Source organism: Prunus persica, chromosome G1 (assembly GCF_000346465.2).
Source record: "Prunus persica cultivar Lovell chromosome G1, Prunus_persica_NCBIv2, whole genome shotgun sequence".
Classification (NCBI taxonomy): domain Eukaryota; kingdom Viridiplantae; phylum Streptophyta; class Magnoliopsida; order Rosales; family Rosaceae; genus Prunus; species Prunus persica.
Genome location: NC_034009.1, coordinates 11,019,043 through 11,042,393, shown reverse-complemented (window position 1 = coordinate 11,042,393; position 23,351 = coordinate 11,019,043). Strand labels below are relative to the sequence as shown.

Genomic DNA, 23,351 nt, shown 5'->3' with positions numbered 1-23,351 from the left:
CTCCTCTACAATTGCTTCCCGCCATATGTTCTACATCATAAAATAATTTCAAATACATTTTAGATTTTAGTTTTTGTTTTCACTTTTGTTATTCTTTCCTCTCATCCTCCCCTCTCATCTTCCCTCTCAATCCTTTCTCCACTCTCATTCTCACTTCCATTCTCCCTCTTTCTCCTCTATACTTTAGCACAAAAAATAAAAAATAAAAAATAAAAACTAAAATTGAAATAGTTATCAAACGGGTCTTCATTTCTCACTTCTATATTATCTATCTTTAACTTGATCGTAGATTCTACTCTAACACACCATAAGAATACCAAATGATCATGATGATGATTGGAATAATATTTTGATGGCATGGCATGGCATGCAGGTGTGTTTTTATTTATTTAAACTTTGAGGCTGTCCGGATCAACCCCACGACACCAGAATCGAAAGGCCATGCGTGATGGAACAACACTAACTAGAATATGTATATATATAGCTCCAATAAATTTGATCCAATTTCTAATTTAGCTCATTTAGCCATCAAAGAATATATCCATTTCGTTGAAAAGACATTGCAAAATTCGATCCTTTTTTTTGTGTATATTGTCACCACGTAATATTTGTTGCAGAATTTCAGAGTTTATTCCAAAGGGTACGTGATGCAAATTTAAGCAACTCAGAATCTTCAGCTCTATCTCATTCGATTAATCCTTTTTATATGGCACTTGCGTATGTTTTTGTTTACTTAGAAAGCATCCTAGCTTTATATATAGTGTGGTCACTGCTAATCATCTTTTTTTTGTTTTGTTTTCCATTTACTAATTTTCTAAGTTAATTAATTAAAGATCACTAATTGAGTATCAATTTGAAGCATTATTGTACGATAAATTTCTTTCAAGATCTATCGTTACTTGTATGTGTTCATGTTGTGAGAGAAATGCTACATATAATTAGTGCACACAAAATTTTTACGAAGATTTTAATATCGGCCTTAGGAAACCCTCGTCGCGTCTTAGCACTATATTATGTCATCAATAATTAATCTACAACTTTAAAAGCATAAAATTGTTAACATATAATAGTTATATATACATCTTTTAACATTAAAAGAGAAGTATCACTAAACTAAGAACTAGTTGGCGAGGTACTTATAACTTGAAAACTGAGAACTATAGTTAGCGAGGTATTTATAACTTGAAAACAGAAATGACTAGATAACTAATCATAAAATATAGTTCTTTATATAATAGTACTGCACTTCAGAAAATAATGTAGTTATACAATTAGTTGTAACCACAACTGAAATTAGTATACTCTCTATATATTATTTTCCATACAAAATGTACTTTAAGCCGCTGGATGTAAGAGAAAGATAAAAGGAAAATATAAGTGACGAGTTACCCATAATTATTTGGGACACACAAAGATTACTGCATAATATGCTCCATTTAGGGTTTCTAAAGCCATAATGCCCCAGCATCTTTTAGCAACTTCTTTAGAGAGCCATTGAGATGAAGGGTCATGACTGCGTTGGCCGAGCCGACGAATTTGCCTCCGATGAAGACAGCTGGCACTGAGGGCTGGCACCCTAGCCTCACCAAAGCCCACTCCATCTCCTTCCCTCTTGATTCTTCATCGAGCTCATAGATTGCAGGGCTCACCCCTTGTTCATAGAACAGTCTCTTGATTGCATGGGACATGCAGCATGAGCTCTTGCTGAAAATCACCACTGCCTTTTGTGACGCCAACTTTGCTACGCGATCCATTTGAAGAAAATAAAATGTACCCAAAAAGTGAAATGTAGTTGTTAAGGATGGCTGAGATGGGATTTAGGTCTAATGGTTCAAATGGGGTTTTTGTTTGGAAGCCAAGAAAATTAGATGGGAATGTGTGGGAAAATTGTGGGAAAATTGTGGAAAATGGAGCAAATGTAGAGTAGTAGAAGTGTATTGGTTTGGTGTTGATGGAATTGGATCTCTTGTGAGCATGTATATATAGGGTAAGCCGTATGGGAGAAAGCTAGAGATGACATATTATATTTATGCAATTTTTTTTTTTAATCCAAAGGAGAAAAGGGAAGGTTCGTTTAGATATTTGTTTTGATGCCCAAACTACCCTTGACATGAAAGGAACTTGTGTGGCTTACTGCACTAGCTCATTTACCTCTAGTTGTGCCAAGAATCTAAGATACCATAAAGATAAGCCAAACGTGGCCGAAAGTGGGTTTAATAAGAGAGATCAAAATAATAATAATAATAATAATAAAAAAAAAAACATATGGGGCATTGGCTTTTTTATGGACGAAAATACCCTTGTGACAATTTTGTGAGTGGACTGTATGCATGACGGCGAATGTCAACTTTGGATATAACTGGTGATGATAACGTGGGAGGAGGAGGATATTGTAAGTGTTGGATGAAGACTTGCACGAATAGTTGCATCACACAAAGACGATGGTGCTGTGATGCATGCATGGCTTTTTGAGCATTTTTTTTGTACAATTCATTCTTCGTAAAAGTTGGGAACACTCTAGATGAGATGAGATGATGTTTGCATATATAGAATATCAAATCCCAATTCAGAAGAGAACTTAAAAAGTAGTGAGAGAGATGGATGAGAGCTTGCCACTTCTCTCTGTTGTGTGTCTCCGTTCACTGAACAAGAATTTCTTTGTAACAAAAAATGCAAAAATTTTGAGACGCAAGTTGATGTGTATTTATTCCATCATTTATTATGATTGATGTTTAACTAACACATAAATCAGTACATCACATTGCCTAAAAATATGGTTTCTCTTGTCAAAGGGTCTAATCAAGTGAAAAAGGATTTTAATTTGTAGACTATTTGGTTTAGGTTCCGTTTGAGATTGCTTTTTTCAGTCAAAAACATGCTTCACTTTAAAGTAGTTTGAGGTGTTTGACAAAACTAAAATATCCTGATTATTTTAGAAGTAGTGGCCTTTTAAAAGAAGCGGATGAGCCTTTAATGAATGTTTTTTAATTCCTAAAATATCATCATTCATTTTTAAAAATGACATCATCTCCACCTCCACATCCAACTCCACCACCTCCACTACCACCGCCATTGCCACAACCACCACCTCCTCCTCCTCCTCCACCTCCGCTTTAAAAATATTGTTTACCAAATATGGAGCTACTTTACAACTAATTATTTTCAAAGCAGAGCAAACATAACTTTTTTATAAAGTAACAGCAATCCAAAATTGACCCTTAGACCATCACTTATATTAAACAAACAAAAAACTGTCTCTTCATTAGGTTTGGAGAGCAATGTGAAAATTTTATTGAAGGAACTTAACGAACATGACACAAGTCTTCAAGCACCACATCCTGCAAAGCCACTTGAGGCTCTTCTAATTGACAAAGCGTAACAAGCTAAACGACAAGAGTCTCTCTTAAATACCCTTTTTGTAAAACCTATATTTTTGTAAGTTGGAAACGCATTGCTAGTACTAAGCACATTTTAGCTTGAACACATAATTTTGTGAGACCCTAGGGTAAATAAGTAGGCTTGCTTATTTTCTGGTGCTTAGAAAGTATTTTATAAATTTTCAGATGTTTCATTTCCACATTATATTTGCTACATTTTGTTTTTCTAACCATATGTCTTACGTTCTATTGAGAGTGTAGTATTATGATGTTTGGTTTTAACATTGTAACATTGCATTGTCAATAAGGTGTGACATTATTACGTGCCAGTTTTCTGAGCGCGACAATTTTCTTTTTTGAATTTAATCATTAATTACACTTTTAAACTATGTGTAACTTAAAATATATAATTTTAACGTAATATGTACTTTTGAAGATTATGTATAAATAATTTGGGTTCACATGCACCCCTTGACCCATATGATCCATGATTATAAGCCCTTATTCATTCATGGTTCATGGCTAGGCTAGTTCGTGATTGTGGATTATATTATAAATCTTTAACAGTCTCTTCAATAACTTTGGAATGCTAAAATAGGTGAGCCACATTATCAAAACTTTCTCCAACAGCCTTGTCAAACTCAGCCATCAAGGCTATAACTTCTTTCTCTCTCTTCATGACTGGTAAGTTAACCTTGGTTCTTCAAATCATTTAATTTTACTTTGAAAAAATTAAAACTTATCTTGAAAAATGTTAAAAACATGCAATTTTTTCTTTTCAAACAATAAATACATATACATTTTTCATATGTTCTCATATTTTTCTATAACATTGTATTAATTGAATTGAAGAGTCTGTTGGGGCATAAATTATTAAAGTAGCAAACAAAGCTTATCAAATTGCCACTAGATCAACAAACTTCAATTTGAAGAGTTTGGTTTGATACTACTGTTGGAGATGCTCAGTATCCCTTATCTATAACTTGACTGGTCAACAACCCTCAAGGGTTGACCTTCGGTAGTCTGCAAATCTCCTTTGCCTCGAGAGGAGTCGGTAAAAACGGACAATTGACTCTAAGATTTCTGGCTTTACTAAAACCAGTATTTACATATGCATTTACTTCCAAACTTGTAAAGAATTTTTACAAATCAAGTTTGATTGTCACAAGATTTTTATAGAAACTCTCGTTTGACTATAGCGAAATCTAAAAATTGCGTTATGCTTCTCAACATGAATTGAACATTATTTATTTGTGGACCCGAAAATTTCGACTCCAACTAAAACCATATTCCACCCTTATTCCATAATTCGAAATGTTCCTATAAATTATCGAGATAAAGCAAAAATTGCTTAAACTTGTGCACGTGTTTAATGCTGATAGATAGAATCATAGAGAGGATTGACAAATTAAGGCCCCCCTCCCCCTCCTCCTCTATCCAACCTAATTAGCTAGAAGATGCCAGCACCAACAAGAACATCACGAATCATGCTCTCCTCCAATCTTAACATACAGGATATATTTGCAGAATAATTAATTGATTAAAAGGTTTGATGATTAATATATGATCCCTTTTAGCAAAGCTGGCCAAGTAGTGATCATATAATTATGTTGTTCGATATTAGAAATGACATATATATATATGTATACAGCGAGTAGGGACACCCCTTGTAGGGGCCATTTTTGATTGTATTTCACTAATCCAAATCGTCTATTTTTTAGACACTCTCATTCAAAGATCATCTTAGTACTTTCTTGAAGCACCATGTTCATTGATTTTATAGGACACAATTGGATGTCGAAACGGTTTCCAATTTATCTAATTTTGTGTAAGGATAATCTATGAATGAAGACTTAAAAATAGATAATTTAGATCATTAGAAAGAAAGAAAAAAAGTTGTAAGATACCCTAAAGAACGTCCCGCAAATAAAATTATTTGAAGAATCTCTCAATAAAAAATGACTGGATATGTATATATATATATATATATATATATAAAAGTTGAGTGAGATTTTGATTCTTTCTTTCTCTGCTTTAAGATTTTGGACGGAGAAGTATTCTGTGTGTTTCGTATCCGCAAAAGCTTGATGCAATACATAATAAAGGCAAATGGGGGGTCTCATCACCAGCCATGCATTAAATTAAATTAAATCATCCCTTCCCTTTATTTTTTCTCAGATGGAATAAAAACAAGAGAGAATCTGTACAGAGCCTGTATGTACCTCACCAACTCAAAACATACCCAATCAAATTGTGTGGTGCCACTTGTACTAAAATAACAATATAAATCAAACTTGTGTGATGCCACGATCCGTCCTCGCATACCTTCTTTATCTTTAATAAGTTTTTTTTTGTCCTTAAAGTTGACATTCTTTACTCAACTTATTACGCAACCCACACACACGCATATATATGGACCTCATCCCCCACTTTCTCTCTCTCTCTCTCTCTCTCTCTCTCTCTTAAGTATGGCAAAAATCCTCTCAGAGGCGGGTCCTTGTCAGGTCCCTGACTCTAACGGAGGGAGATTTTGGAGCTAAATGGGTATCGGATACGGAGATTTTCAAACTTGAAAAATCCCCGACGAGTATGAAAAGGGGACAGTATTAACGTTTTCATATATATGGACCTCATCCCTCTCTCTCTCTCTCTCTCTCTCTCTCTCTCTCTCTCTCTCTCTCTCTCTCTCTCCTAGTTCCATGCATGCATGGTACATATATGTGATGATGGTACAGCGATGTTTATGATGTGTGTGCTATAGCGAATCGAAATGAATGAGATATCGAGAGCATAAGCTACTCATCACCCCATTAATTATGTTTTTAAAATGTGTTTTGTCTTGAAATAAGTTTCATATATTACTCACGTAATGCTCTGAAAAATTACTAAATTGTGGCCTAAAATGTAAAATTTAAGTGATCCAACTCAAAATCGACACCGATTAAGTATTGAAAAATCCTAATAAATGAACCTATGGCAGTAAATTAAATATGTTCTTTGGAATGTTGAGAGTCATGCATGCATATATACATACGACATGATAACTAAGAAGCCATGCATGCATGGTGATGGTTGGCATATGTATGCATCACGCTCTAGCTAATAAGTACGAGCGAGCAGTGTAATGTACGGTCAAGGAACCTTAGCTACAAACCGGCCCTTGGCCTCCCAATTGAGCCATTGTTCCTTAAAGCCCTGAAATCACATATTTATATATATGATATAAAGCATAAAGAACTAATACACATATTTATACTGTTTATATACATATATATATAAATAAGTATATATATACATATACCTAGCCCAAACCCTAGCCCCCTCTCTCCTAAAAATTCTCCTAGAGCCATTTTCACATTGAGGGGGGAGGAATCCACTATTCGTCCTCCCCTCTCCCGTCTTCTCTTCCTCCCTATCTTCTCCCCTTATTTTCAGAGACAAAACGTTTTCCTTATTTGTCTTCGTTTTGTTATGATTTTCCTACAACCATTACAGGCGCCTGCGTCTCGGTTTCGGATCTCCACCATTATTCTTTCTGTGGTTTCTTTATATTTGAAATAAGTCATAGAGACTCTTTGAATTTTCTGTCTAGTTTACATATCTTTTTTTGTGAGAGTTTTTCACATCTTTTTTATGAGGGATCCCTCAACAAAAATTTAGACGGAGGTTACTAAAAAAAAATATATATATATATTACGTAGGTATACTTTGACGTTACCATCAATTGCATGGCCAATATTCGAATTGGAAATGGTGACGGAAAGCGGAAAGAAAGTGAAGGAGCTTTTCATTTGATGGAAATCACTAATTCTTATACAGACGACTGATCATCGTCTCTCTCTAGACCTTTCGAAAATATTTATTTATATATGCGTTGGCGGTCCACAGTCGTAGATATTATTTCATGGAAAATAGACACAGAAAATTTCATACATGGCGTTTTTCCAGATATAGAATATAAAAAGGCAGCTAATTACTCTACATCAATTTGACATGGAAAAGGCTATACAGAGGATAACGTTGGGGACCTCACAGCATCATTGTACGTACGGCGTCATGTTTTTTGGATTTGGGACTTGTCATCGATGGAAAGTGAGAGGGACTGATTTAGAACTAGTTAATTATTAATTCATTAGAAAGTTCATATTTTAGGTCAAAAAAAATTAGTTAATTAATTACTCTAGCCTTTTCTTTTCTTTTTTTTTATAATTGTTTTTGGGTAAGCTCACAGAGACGTATAGATGATATCTTTGCAATTAATAAATAAATAATACATATATATATATATATATATATTAGGCTTCTTGATCAATTATAACTTTGATGTGTATTGTGTATGAACACACATGTATATGTATAATTCATGCACATTTGTGTTTTTCTCTTTCACTTGGCTTTCTGTTTCGTTTTCATGAATTGGATGCGAATCCAAATACAAAAAGGAGGTCCCAAATGGATAAAACCAACTAGTTTCTCCAACTCAGCAGATGCTCGATGATAGATATGGCAGATCAAAAAACCAAGTGTGGAAAATGAGCCACCTAGCTAGCTGCTGTTCATCATCAACTCACCAAGTATTCTCCGAGTACTATCGTATCGCCCTTTCTACTTTCTCTAGTTCTATGGGCAGAGAAACCAGAGCGCAGAAACGGGTTCCTTTGAAAAACAAAACAGGAATATAAACCCGTAAATGAAAATTTTGGTGGATATGTTCGCATGCCACAAAGTGTTACCGTCATATAGAAAAATCCCTCGGAAAATATAAGCATGACGGAATAATAATGTATAAAGGAAGCAAATCAGGATAAGAATGTGAAGAAGAAAAAGAAAAAGAATACAAGTATACAAAAAATGTGCATATATTTAGGCAACAAGCACATCAAAAACAAGATAAGAATGTGAAGCCGTACAAAGGACACGTCTCTATATTTCCGTATTCAAAAAGATTCGATCAAATTGGATCGCTGTCGAGTGAAGATCAAAGCAAGATTTGGCAAGCAGTGCCGAAATAACATTCTTCTTTTCCTGCACAGTGCACTATCAAATTAAAATCCCCTTTTAATTTCTAGCAAAATAGCTAAAGTCAGCAATGCCAATCCACTTGAACTCTCCCACCATGTCCCTATATATACACTCCCACAACAACCCAAAAACTCACCACACAAAACCTCAATTCTCACAAAGCTCACATTGCTCATTGCTCTCCTGACCTTTTTCTTAATAATTTCCTCTAAATTTCTGTCACGCATTTCACTTCAAATCCCAGTTGAAAATCATCTCACCAAACTTGTCAACCTTTGTTCAATTGGGCATTGTGCTGCATTTCACTAGTTAGCTTAGCAATGGAGGTGGTGACAAAGATGGCTTCAGAGAGACCAGTTGTGATCTTCAGCAAGAGCTCATGCTGCATGTGCCATTCAATCAAGACCCTGTTTTCTGATTTTGGGGTGAACCCAGCAGTGTACGAGCTTGACGAGATGCAGAGAGGGAAAGAGATAGAGCAAGCTCTTTCAAGGCTTGGCTGCAACCCTACTGTGCCTGCAGTGTTCATTGGGGGAGAGTTTGTGGGTGGAGCCAATGAGGTCATGAATCTTCATCTTCAGCGCTCCTTAATCCCGATGCTTAAACGCGCTGGAGCGTTGTGGGTTTGATGATGTTCAGATCATTAAACCTAATTATAACTTGCATATAACAGGTGCTATTAAGAATCTTGGTTATGCATGACTGGTTTGATATATACATATATATATATATATATATATATATAACAAGTATGAGAATATCGGATATAATATATAATAAACATATATAGCATATAGAGCCAGTAAGAGTTTGTAATAAGAGGTTATTACTTAATGATTATTATGTACTCAAGCTTTTTTGTAATGCTATATCTGGATATAATAAAATCTTACTTTGTGGTGAGAATTGATGCTCTGTTTTTATGCATATATATATATATATATATATGAGAATTAGTAGATAACATTAGTAGCATTAATTCCTATTCATATTTAGCTGCATTGTGCAGCAACTCATTATCCACTTTATTTTGATTAACGAATCTTCACTATACTTACACCGTATCATTATCATCTGAACCATTCATTGTTTAAATCCGAATTCAATGATCATTTCGGCAAAAACATATCAAATTGGAAATAATTTAATCATCCGTATGTATCAAACAAATCCACAATTTTAGTAACAATTAAGATCCTTACAAGTTGATTTTTTAAGAGAGAGTGGGGATGAATTCCAGTAGATTGCTCTGAGCTCAAGTGAATTGGGTTCTCTTTTGGGAATATGTTATTTGGGCTTGTAGGCCTCATGTCATCTTCTTTCTTCTTAGCAAGGTCCACCCCTTTATTCCCGCGGCCCTAACCCACTTCAGTTAATTTTAGGGTTCGTTTAGCAGCAATTAATAAATAAAGACAACCCGTAAAATGGAAAATGAAAAATACATAATTAATTGTCACTAGATACAACAAAAACATGTATGCTGATTCTAGAGTAATTCCAAAGTTTGGCACTCTTACACATACAACTTCAATCAAGGTATTTCTTTGTTGTGGGTTCCATGACATATGAATTATGTTTCTCACTTATATTATAACACATAAGTTCATAATATCAAACTTAAAAACTAATTGAATATACCTACAAATTTAGGTCCACAAATTTTATCATATAATTATGAATGACATTAGTATTGTTTAAATTTGAAGGATATTTGGTTGTCAGGTCCCCGACATCATAGTTGTGTGTGTGTGTGTGAGAGAGAAATTCCATACCCTATAGTTTAGACTATTGCTTGTACTAAAAAAAATGGATATTTGGTTATCTAAATTTTTCTTTGAAGCTTTTAAACCTTTTAAGTATTGCCCGCCCTACCTTGAAAAATTCATGAATCCGCCACTTGTATATATATATATATATATATATATATATATAAACTTCACACGTAGTTTGTAATTAATAAAACAAGGGGATTATTATAAGAGAACAATCTTTTAAAATGTAAATTAAAGTTTGAGGATGCACCATGACATGGTAGCTTAGCAATGGTGAAGCCAGAAAGTTTTACGAGGGTAGGCTAGGTAATGGGGTTTTTAACTGTAGACATCCTTGAATTTTACCTCAAGTTTTAATTGAGTCTCGGAAGGTAATTACATCCTTGAACTCGACAAGTAGTTCATATGGGGTCCTACCATGACAGAATGCATCAAGTGTAGTTTCTAATTGGAGGGGCAAATTGACAAACTATCACAGTAGGACCTAATTGGAACTACTTGTTGAGTTCACAGATATAATTTCCTTAAAAAAAGGGTTTCAGGACTCAATTGAAACTCGAGATAAAATTCAAGGATGTCTACAGCTAAAAACCCGAGGTAATAATTAAAGTACAACTATATTGATACTAGATAATGACCTCATTCATTTTCCATGCATATAAATAAAATAGATGGATGAAAAGTGTTCTTATGTTTATGATATGAAATTTCATTCTACCTAATAATCACATTTATTCTGCAATGGGGAAAAATGATAATTTCCTATCATTTCAAAATGTTCTCATAAAGATGTATATAAAGGGGAGGGATAAATTTGTATAGTGTATAATTGCATTTTGGCTCATTGAATTATCCACTCCTTTTAGATAAAAAAATTTTCTTTTAATTTTCCACTAGTAAATTAAAATATTAGAGGGAACTAAAAATATTAAGGCAAGAAAGACAATATGAGTATGCGGTCTCTATTTTTGATGTCCCTACATATCTCATCTCTAATTTCTTGACATGTGTCCGCCTACTTACTACCAATTTTATTAAAATAAAATAAAAATACTTTTGTTTGTACCAAAATTGTAAATTTGCTCTAAATTAAATGAAGAAATTATGGTTCTTGCAATATGGTAAATTTGATAGCCTAGACTTCTAGTAAGATCATTCTAGTCACTTCGATGAGTAACTTCCAATGCTCAAATATAGTTTCTTTCTTCATGAAAGTTATTCATTTTGATGTTTAATACAACAGACATCATTTGGATGTCTACTACAACATATCCAAAGTTGACAGCATTTGGATATGTATTGAATCTTCAGGGCCGCATGAAATACTGAAACATAGTTTCCAACTCAATCTGCCAAACTTCCAATCGGATGAGCAACTTCCAGTACTCAAATGAATTTTCTTTTTTAATCAAAGTTGTTCATCTAGATGTTCCTACAACATATCCAAAATTGGTGGCATTTCGATAAGTATTGAATCCTTAGCGATGCAAACACCAAATGAGAGTAGTAGCAATCTGTTTGACCCTGATCGAAATCCGACCATGTGTCTTGGAAAACCAATAGCCAAAATGCAAATTGGCGGCTCAAGGTGCCTAATGGCCAAATAGAAACAAGAAGGCCGAACTTAGGGATCATCATGCACCTTGCGTCGTTTAATCTTCAATAAAGTTTATAACGAATAGAGAAATCTTTAGTTTAGGGCAGTAATCTGTCATTTAATTTGAGTTTGCATTGATAATGAACTGAATCAAGAAATATTCAGTTCCATATCATATTTTTCATTTTCATTTCTGTTATTTTTATTTTCTACTTGTTCTTTTCTTCGCATTAGAAAAATATTGAAGTCCTCTTCATTGAGGCATAGAAAAGAATCTATATTGGATCAATTCCCCAATTCACAATCGACGATATTGGAGCGTATTTTATATTTTTCAATCACTTTTTGTTGGAGCTTCCGTTGCCAACAGTGACACGCCTACATAACAACAAGCGAAAACAATCCCACAGCCAACTCTGGGCCTTCATGGATGAATTTTCTAGAGTAGAATAAACAACTTTTATAAAAACTAGAACATAAAATTTAAAAATAAGCAGCATAGCAGCCACCATAACGCACCCAACCCCAGCCCATCAACCGGCACCTCCAATCCTCGCTCAAGCCCCTCCCCTCCCTCTTCTTTGTCTCTCGCTCGTGCTCTCTCTCTCTCCCCCTTTTCTCTATTTCCCTCTTCTTTGTCACTCTCTCACTGCTCTTGTCCCCCTTCACAAAACCTATTTACAATTATTGTAAGTCTGTTGAGGCAAATCCAACGCTTTTTGAAATTTTAATGGATACCAATTGAAATGAAAATGTAACTAACAGTTGTAGTGGGAGGAAAAATAAATCTCATATTTAATAAGATGTTACTTAATTACTTATTATTTACTTATATATATAGTAGCAGTCCTCTTTTATTGATAGATCCCTCAAATAATTTTATTTAAGTGACATCCTTTAGAGTCTCTTACGGATTTTTTTTCAACGATCCAAACCATCTATTTTTTTAAGTCTACATTCATAGATCATCCTTGTAAAAAATTAGACAAATCGGAAATCTTTTCGACATCCAATTGTGTTCTACAAAATCAATGAACATAGTGCTTCAAGAAAGTACTAAAATTTCAATAACTCAATTGAGTGGTCAAATGATATCGGATTCAAGTGATTTTTTGTAAAAATGATCTTTGAATAATTATCTTAAAAATAGACTGTTCGGATTAGTGAAATACAATGAGGAGTAAGGTGTCCCTCAAATAAGCTTATTTGAGGGATCCCTCAATGAAAGTTCTCTGCATATAGTTGATATAATGCATAGATCATGCATGCATATTTAGCCTAATTTTACAATATCCCCTAGGCAGGAGGACGATATTTAGTTGCATTGACGAATTTTCACTATACATATATTATAATCAGAACTGTTATTTTTTAAATCACAATTCAGTAATCATCTCTGTAAAAATCAATCAATTATAAATAGTTTAATCATCTGTATGTATCAAAACAAATTCACAATTTTAGTAACAATTAACATCCTTAGAGCATCCACAATGGACTTCCTAAACCTCATATTTAGATAAAATTTAGAAAGGAAGTGAGAAAACCCACCTCCAACCATGCTTCCTATCCAACTCCTAAAATAGGGAGACCTCTAGGAGCTCCTAAATATGAGGAGAAAGAAAGGACTCTCACTGGCTCCCTATAATTAAATGCTACTTTACTTTAATGCTCTTTTAAGTATTTATTTAATACTAAATATTTTTTATTATTATTTCATACGAAGAGGGAGCATTTATGCTAAACAATAAAAAGAAATAAATAATTTATAATTCCCTAAACTATGAAGCATGGTTAGAGTTGAAATTTTATAAGGAGCTCCTAAAATAGCTTTCTAGTGTTTTTGACCAAATTTTAACTAAAAAATAATGAGCATAATTATGGATGCTCTTTAAGAGGTGGATAGGGAGCATGGTTGGAGTTCTAATTTTCAAATTCTCCCTAAAATTTGTCTAAGGAGATAATTTAAGGAGTCCCTTATGGATGCTCTAAGAGCACCTCCATCGCCAGGGCCTTGCCCTGGCAACAGGCCCTTGCCCTGGCAACAGGCCCTCATCAGCTTGATTTCCACATCCAGCGCAGAAAACCCAGCCTGGGCAAGGCATGGGACCCACCAACCCGGGCAAGCCCACAAGCAAAAATGGACTGGGTTGTTGACGTCAGCAGCTGATTTTCAAATTGTTTTTACTATTAGCTCGTTGAATACATGCGCCAACAGTAAAAAAAATTTGAAAATCAACCACTAACGTCCCGATTTTCATGATATATTAATTTTGTCTTCTACCTACATTATAAATTTCGTACTATCAAATAAAAATGTGGCTATGAGACCTAACAAAAATTATCAAATAAAAATGAGGCTATAAGTAATTAATTATATGAGACTCAACTCAAGTTCATACTAATAATGAATTCTTTCGTATTGCATGCCCATAAATAAAAAATTTCTTATGATTTATCACATGAAATTTCATTCTACATGACAAATCACACTTATAACGCAATAGCGGAAAATGAAGATTTCATGCCATTTCAAAATGTTCTCATAAAGATGTATATAGAGGGGAGAGGAAAATTTGTATGGTGTCTAAATGCATTCTCTCGTTTATTGAATTATCCACTCCTATTAGATAATTACTTTTTTATATATATAATTTTCACTAGTAAATTAAAATATTGGAGGAAACTAATCACGTGTTTGGTTGTTATTGTTGGAATTTTAAAAGGTTTTAAAAATTTAATCTTTTCGATTTATTTAATTATTTTGGCTGTTTTATTTCATTTATTGTGGGAATTATACATATTTAATTTTAAGGTATTATTTCTATATTGAATGACTTAATTTTCTGTTTAAATGTGGTGAATGTTACATGTTCTTGGATGCTTATAAAAGACCACTCATCCTTCGCATTTGAACAACTACAATACCATCAGAATATCACATACCATAATCAGCACCACAATTCGATTCTCTCATTTTCTGCTTTTATATATGTTCTCCGCTTTCTATTAGTATTTTTGGGCAATAGTTATGTAATTTGGAAACATATCCGTCTATGAACGTGCTCATAGCGGATCTCGAGCTTAGGATCGTATTTTGGAGTCTTGTAAACTGTTAGTACATGCACGTACGGAGGCTACAAAGACTTTAGGACAACTTGTTTGACGTGCTTCACTGTACCAAGCTTACCTTCTTACTTATAATTTATTTTGCTTTTACTTACCTATCAATTTGTTTTTCTTCAATTTCACTGTACCTTAATAGTATGTTATTTATAATATAAAGGTTTTTGTATTTGACTTTACAGAAAGAAGAAAACTATAATTTTTATAACAGTTATTAGTTGTAAAAGCTCAGTATAAATATTGAAGCTTAGCTTTGTAAGTCATTTAGAAAAGAGAAATAAAAAATTATACATAGAATTTTCTCTTGTATTCTCTATGTTTCTTCAAACTTTTCATCCAAACCTCCATAAGACAACATGATATTTATAGGCTAGGTACAAGTATTTAAAAGAGTTTCCCTAATTACAAGTATTTAAAAGAGTTACCCTACAAGTATTTATAGGCTAGGTACAAGTATTTATAGGATATTTATAAACTTTTCATCCAAACATCTATAATTCTAATAAATACTGAAGTTTAGATTGTTGGTACAAGTATTTAAAAGATTTTCCTTCCGAAACGCAAGTTATCATACTCCTCTATTACTAAAAATACTTCTGTTTGTACCAAAATTGTAAATTTTCTCCAAATTAAATGAAGAAATTATGGTTCTTGCAATATGGCTAGATTTGATAGCCTAGACTTCCAATCATATCATTCCAGTTAGTCCGATGAATAACTTTCAATGCTCAAATGTAGTTTCTTTCTTCATGAAAGTTGTTCATTTGGATGTCTACTACAACATATCCCAAATTGACAGCATTTAGATTCATTTAGATTTCTGTTATAAAAAATAATAGTTTTCCTCTTTCCGTAAAGCCAAATACAAAATATTTATATTATAAATAACATATAAATAAATTGGAAAGCTTTGAAGGTATAATAAAATTGAAGAAAACAAAATAATAGGTAAGTAAAAGGAAAATAAATAATAAGTAAGAAGGTGAGTTTGGTACGGTGAAGCACGTCAAAGACGCTGTCCTAAAGCCTTTGTAGCCTCCCTACGTGCGGGTACTGGCGTTCTACAAGACTCCAAGATACGACCCCTTGTACACAAACTCAAGATCCGCTATGAGCACGTTCACAGACAGATATAAGTATCCAAGTCACATAACCATTGCCCAAGATAATAATAATATAAAGTAGAGAATATATGTAAAAGTAGACAATGAGAGAATTAGAATGTGTATGTGATATTCTGATAATGTATTGTGTGTATTTCAAATGTGAAGGAGGAGTGGCTTTTTATAGGCATCCAAAAATATGTAACCTTCACCAACCATAAAAGTTCACCAATCAAAAAATTAAGGCATTCACCAACCAGAAATAAAACCTAAATATTAAATATTTATAACCCCCACAATAAATAAAATAAAACAGCCAAAATAATTAAATAAATAAAACGGTTAAATTTTTAAAACCTTTTAAAATTCCAACAATTTCTACTACAACATATCCAAAATTGACAGCACTTGGATACGTATTGAATCCTGAGGACATGAAATACTAAAACATAGTTTCTAGTCCAATCTGCCAAACTTCCAATCTGATGAGCAACTTCAAATGTTTAAAAGAATTTTCTTTCTTCATCAAAGTTGTTCATCTCGGTGTTTCCTACAATATATCCAAAAGTGGCAGCATTTCGATACGTATTGAATTCTCTGCAAAGCAAACACCAGATGTGAGCAGTAACAGTCATTAAGGCTAGTCCAACGAGCAACTCTGAATTTTGAAGTGAACTTTCATTCTTCATATAAGTGTCAATGGCCTGCTGGCCAACTTTTGTTAAGTCAATGAAGGTGCATTAGCCATCATGGAGACATGAGCTTAGTCAAAAAATAAATATTAAAGTATGCTTGCTGATGGAGGGAAACAATGGAGTGTTGCTTTGAAGAAATTTTGAATCACGTGGGGAGCTTCACCTTGTGAACAACACCAAAACAACTTGCTTTTTCAACAACCCACTCAAGGACAGAACTACGAATTTTTCAACAGGTGTGCTAACTAAAATCTTTAGGGTAAAGTTAATGAACAATTTTTTTTTTTGTACTTACAGTTTTTATAGCCTTTTTAAAAATAAAAGTATATATTGAATCATATAAACCATACTAATTCGTAGCTCCATTGACTAATTTCCAATAAATTTCCAATACCTATTTTACTATGTATTTTTATTACTTCCATGCAACTAAATTCTTATCCACCATTTGGAGGAAGGAATTGAAAATTACATAGAATTCTAAATGACAGAATTTAGTTTCCATCATTTCAATTTTTTGGCAATTGAAAATTTCAGTATTTGAATTTAGGCAAAATTGTGGCAATGGTCCCTGGACAAAGACCAAACTTTATTTTTTGTCCCTCATATTGCTAAATTATTATGGTGGTACTTTAATTATGCCTCCACTTTTAGAAATCGTCATTTCCGTCATCTCAGTTAACTTTTCCATTAAAAATGAGGCCATATTTGTCTTTTCATTTTTGCCTTTTTAAAATCCAGATTTGTTCTCATGTTTTTATATATATATTTCTTCTCTTTATTTTATTGTTTGGTTTCCTTTTCGATTCCCCTTATGGTGGGGGAAGAAATCACCACGAGGGGGGCGGGGCGAGGCGGGATTCCTGGCTGGGGAGAAGTTGGTGGAAAATTCAGACCTCTAGCAAAGCAAAGATATAAACTTTTACGTACAAAAAAAAATCCCTTACCAGTACAAAGTTGAAAAAAAGAAGAGGGAAATAGAAAGTGAGTGTCATAGATCTAAACCTCCAGAAGAAAAAGGTGTGAAAAGGTTACAATTTTTTCACTGTCTCCACAAACTTTTAGAGAGAGTGAGAGAGTCAACCGGCCCATGTTGGAGATTTGTATTTGTAAGGCTTCGAAGAGTCCACATATTGCGTTTTGTCTTCACCTCTCTCTCTCTCTCTCTCTCTCTCTCTCTCTCTCTCTCTCTCTGTCTCTCTCTCTCTCTTTCTCTTACTGTTTCTCTCACCTGCTCTTTTTTGCCTTTCTCTGTGCAAATCTTGAAAAAGGAACACCATAAATTGGTTGTTGTAGGGGTCGGGGGAGAGAAAATGGAAGGGGAGAGATAGAGAGAGAGAGAGGAGATTTATTTTTTAAAATTTTTTGTGTGAGAAGACATTTTTGCCCATACCAAGTAGGAGTTGTCCATGCACGTCATCATTTTTAATGAAAAAATTGACTGAGATGATGGAAATGACAATTTCTAAAAGTGAAGGCATAAGTAAAGTACCAACATAACAATTTAACAATATGAGGGATGAAAAGTAAAGTTTGGTCTTAGTTCAAGGACCATTGCTACAATTTTGCCTTGGATTTATGTATGTCGAATTTTATAAATGACACTATGGAAATTGTGAAATGAGGCCTATTTTGGTGGAAAATAAACTCGAAAATTTTGTAAATGATTAGCTGTGTATATTCTTACCTCTTTTATATTGCTAGATTGTAGAGATAGCTTCCTGATTCTAGGAAACTTTCTTGTATAAATCTCACTTATTGCTTAATGGAAAATCATTTTGGCAAGTATTATCTTTTGCCTCAGTTTTACATGGTATCAGACCAAGGCACGACCCTAGCTCTTTCTGCTGCTATTTTTTCTTAGCCGTACCTTTTCCTTTCCCTTTGTATCGTTGTCTGCAACCATGGCCAACGAACAAAGCTCGGATGGAAGCAAATCAAAAGAGTCAGAAGTCTCCAATCCCTATTTCATCCACCATTCCGATCATCCAGGAATGGTTATCGTCTCCAAACCTCTTAATGGAGATAATTATGCAACCTGGAACAGGACATCGATGATATCATTGAGTGCCAAGAACAAGCTCAGCTTTGTAGATGGCACGTTGAAGGCTCATTCGGCAAAAACCAATCCAAACGATTTTGCCTCTTGGCATAGGTGCAACGACATGATCCTTTCTTGGATCCTAAATTCTCTCGAACCTGATATTGCAGACAGTGTTATCTACTCAACCACAGCCCACGAAATCTAGGAGGATCTTCGTGAGCGTTTCTCGCAAAGCAAGCACCGCAAATCTTCCAGATTCAACGTGATATTGTGTCCCTCACTCAAGATCAATTATCAGTAGCAGCCTATTACACGAAATTGAAGGGCTTGTGGGATGAGTTGGCTGCCTATGACGACCTTCCTACCTGTACGTGTGGTTCCATGAAAAAGCATACAGAACAAGAAGAGAGAAACAAGCTGATGCAGTACCTTATGGGACTCAATGAGTCTTATAACGCTATTCATGGTCAGATTTTACTTATGCAAACGCTTCCAACAGTGCGTAGGGCTTACTCTTTGATTATGCAGGAAGAGAAGCAGCGAGAATTAGGCTCCTCCCATGTTACACTGAAGCTAGCAGCCATGGCGGTCCTTCAAAACCAACAGTCCACTAATTCAGACAAAAATCCTTTGCACTGCACCTATTGGGACTTCGATCACCATACTGTCGACACCTGCTGGAAGTTGAATGGATATCCACTTGGGCATCGTCTCCACAAATCCAATAAGAAAGGAGGATGACATAACAAGAAGGGAGGAGGGACCAGTTCGGCGAATCACGTGAACTCATAGCCTAGCTTACAAGAAATCCAAGCTGCTATGCTCTCTTTGTCAGAGAATCAATGTCAACAGGTCCACACCATTTTGAGCGAGAAGGACTTTTCTCAGCCAGCATCTCAGGCTCATGCCGTCAACCACTCCTCAGGTATCACAAAACTACTTCCTGACCTTTACTGGATCATCGATAGTAGAGCCACTGACCATATTACATCTGCCACCAACTTACTTGGGAAAAGAACTAAAAATTCCTCTCTACCACCTATGATATTGCGCAGTTAAGAGACTGCTCCCATCACTTCCATTGGAACTTTAACAATTAATTCTTATCTTTATTTGAGAGATGTTTTGTGTGTACCTACTTTTAAAGTCAACCTTATGTCTGTTAGTCGGCTTACACAAGGATTGAATTGCTCAGTTACTTTTTTTCCTACTTGGTGTATCTTGCAGGACTTGGCTACGAGGACGACAATTGGTCTAGGTAAACAGTGTGACGGTCTCTACTACCCGTGGCGTTGGCTTCTGACAAAAACTCTATCACCACCCAACCATCCTGCCACTCCGTTACCTTATCTGCAGATCTGTGGCACCGCCGCTTAGGACACATTTCCTCTTCTCGTTTTCAATTTCTAGCTAAGACTTCTTTGAATTGTTCTTCCCATTTGAAAAATGTTTGTGATGTTTGTCATTTGGCAAAACAAACTCGCCTCCCTTTTGGCATTAGTTCAATTTCAACTTCAAAACTATTTTTCCTTATACATTTTGATATCTGGGGACCCCATAAAATTGCTTTCCCCTCAGGAGCGCGTTATTTTTTAACCATTGTGGATGATTATTCTCGATTTACATGGGTTTTTCTCATGCATCATGAACATGAAACACAAGGCATCCTTAAATCATTCTTTTCCATGGTTCGCACACAATTCAATACCACCATCCAAACCATTCGTGTGGACAATGGGGGAGAATTCTCTTCTTTATATGATTTTTTTAGGGAACATGGAACCCTTTTTCAACATACATGCATCTACACACCACGTGGAGCCTCATACTTATGTAGAAGTTGCCACTGACCCCAATTGGCAACAAGCCATGGATTCTGAACTCCAAGCCTTGGTGTCAAACCAGACTTGGACTCTCACCTATCTTTCACCAGGGAAAACACCTATTGGTTGCAAGTGGGTTTACAAGATCAAGCATCGTTCCGACAGGTCCATTGAGAGGTACAAGGCCCGCTTAGTTGCCAAGGGCTACACCCTGACAGAAGGCTTGGATTATCATGACACCTTTTCTCCCATGGCTAAGATGATTACAGTTCGTTGTCTCCTTGCGGTTGCTGCCACTCACTCATGGTCTATCCACCAACTTGATGTTCACAACGCCTTCTTTCATGATTTCCATGAAGAAATTTATATGACTCCACCTCCTGGTCTTCAGTGACAGGGGGAGAATTAGGTATGTCGCCTCAACAAGTCGTTGTATGGTCTTAAGTAGGCTTCTCGACAATGGTTTGCTAAGTTATCTGAAGCCATTCAAGCTGCCGGTTACATCCAATCCAAAGTGGACTATTCCTTGTTTACATGCAAAAAAGGGAAATCATTCACTGCTCTCTTAATTTATGTAGATGATATATTGATTACAGGTAACGACATGGCTGCTATTAATTCTCTCAAACAGTTCCTTTATACCCGGTTTTGCATCAAAGATTTAGGCGACCTCAAATTCTTTTTGGGTATTGAGGTATCTCGCTCAACTAAGGGCATTAGCATCTCACAAAGGAAATACACTCTTGACATCCTTAAATATGGAGGATCACTAGGAGCACGACCTGTTTGTTTCCCTGTGGAACAAAATCTCAAATTGTCAGATGCATGTGATTTGCTTACAGACCCAGCTAAATACAGGAGGTTGGTGGGTTGTCTAATTTACTTGACTATCACAAGGCCCAACATCACATACGTTGTTCACGTCCTTAGCAGGTTCATGCATGAACCTTGGAAGCCACATATGGAAGTGGCACTTCGCATCTTGAAATATCTTAAGAGTAAGGCCTTTTCTTTCCAGCTCAAAATAATTTAAAGTTGAGTGCCTATTGTGATTTAGATTGGGCTGGTTGTCCTACTACTAGGAGATCCACCACTGGCTACTGTGTCTTTCTAGGGAACTCACTGATTTCTTGGAGGACAAAGTGACAGAAAACTGTGTCTCTCTCTTCTGCAGAGACAGAATATACAGCCATGGTAGGTACTTGTTGTGAACTCTCTTGGTTGCGAAGCTTGTTACAAGACCTACAGTTGTCACATCCAGAGGCAACAACACTTCATTGTGGCAACACAGCAGCCTTACACATAGCCACCAATCATGTGTTCCACGAGCGCACTAGGCATATAGAGATGGACTGCCACTTTACCAGAGAAAAGATTCAAGAGGGTTTAATTGTCACTAAATACGTTGCTTCTGCACAACAGATAGCATATGTGTTCACTAAACCTTTGGGTAAAGATGCTTTCACCAACATGTTGCGCAAGTTGGGAGTTCTTGACATTCACTCTCCAACTTGAGGGGGAGTGTTGAGAATCATTGACTTAGCTACAGTTTAGGGATTGCTTTGATAGAATAGGAAAGCTGTAATTGATTGATTAGCTGTATGTATTCTTACCTCTTTTATATTGCTAGATTGTAGAGATAGCTACCTGATTCTAGGAAACTTTCTTGTATAAATCTTACCTATTGCTTAATGGAAAATCATTCTGGCAAGTATTATCTTTTGCCTCAGTTTTACATAATTTACTTTCAAAATCTATAATTGCACTGAAGTGAATAGAGAACTCTTTAGTTTAGGGCAGTTATTTGTCATTTACTTTGAGTTTGCATCGGTAATGAACTGAATCGAGAAAGCTTCAGTTCTATATCATATTTCTCATTTTCATTTTTGTTATTTTAATTTTCTACTTGTTCTTATCTTCACACTAGAAAACTATTGAAGTCCTCTTCGTTAAGACATAGAAAAGAATCTATGTTGGGTCAGTTCCCCACCCAATGCACAATCGATTGATTAGAGTTGATATTGGAGCGCATTTTACATTTTCAATCACTTTCTGTTGGAGTTTTCACTGCCAACAATGGCACGCCTACATAACAAGTGAAAACAATCTCGCGGCCAACTTCGGGCCGCCACGGATGAATTTTCTGGGGTAAAATAATCAGAATTGTTATATTTTAAATTACAATTCAATTAATATCCCTACAAAAATCAATCAAATTAGAAATAATTTAGTCATCCTTGTGTATCAAACAAATTGACAATTTTAGTAACAATTAACATCCTCACAAATTGTTTTTTTATTTATGGAGAGAGTGGGGATGAATTCCCATCGATTGCTCTCAGCTCAAGTGAATTGGGTTCTCTCTTCTTGGGACTATGTAATTTGGGCTTTGTAGGCCTCATGTCATCTTCTTAGCAGTTTATTCCCGTGGCCCTAACCCACTTTCTCGAAAATTATTGAAATTCTAAAAGAATAACAATATTAAAAATAATAAAAATACAACCCGTGAAATGGGCCAACAAACGCAAAATACGGAATTAATTGTCACTATCCTATTTATAAGATACAACAAAGACATGTTCGACCAAAGAAATAAAAAAACAAAAGACGTTGGTTCTGGAGAGTAATTCCAAAGTTAGGTAAAGTCTTCTTACACACACAAATTCAACCAAGCTATTTCTTTACTGTCCCGATTTTCATGATAAATTAATTATGTCTTCTACTTATATTATAAATTTCGTACTATCAAATAAAAATGCGGCTATAAGACCTAACAAAAAGTATCAAATAAA

The 23,351-nt window shown here is 35.0% G+C and overlaps 2 protein-coding genes and 1 pseudogene across 2 annotated transcripts; 2 read left to right on the top strand and 1 right to left on the bottom strand.

The window, feature by feature from the left end:
• LOC18792328 (monothiol glutaredoxin-S10) lies at positions 1,208 to 2,177 on the bottom strand. Its single transcript, XM_020556012.1, has one exon. It carries the CDS (start codon positions 1,752 to 1,754, stop codon positions 1,446 to 1,448), a length of 309 nt encoding a protein of 102 aa, XP_020411601.1. The 5' UTR covers positions 1,755 to 2,177; the 3' UTR covers positions 1,208 to 1,445.
• LOC18788981 (monothiol glutaredoxin-S2) lies at positions 8,518 to 9,305 on the top strand. The gene has a single exon (XM_007225909.2). It carries the CDS (start codon positions 8,720 to 8,722, stop codon positions 9,026 to 9,028), a length of 309 nt encoding a protein of 102 aa, XP_007225971.1. The 5' UTR covers positions 8,518 to 8,719; the 3' UTR covers positions 9,029 to 9,305.
• LOC109950508 lies at positions 18,597 to 22,074 on the top strand (annotated as a pseudogene).

Bases quoted from the DNA above. Each gene is read 5' to 3' on its own strand.
- LOC18792328 (XM_020556012.1), bottom strand. From the start codon at position 1,754: ATGGATCGCGTAGCAAAGTTGGCGTCACAAAAGGCAGTGGTGATTTTC.
- LOC18788981 (XM_007225909.2), top strand. From the start codon at position 8,720: ATGGAGGTGGTGACAAAGATGGCTTCAGAGAGACCAGTTGTGATCTTC.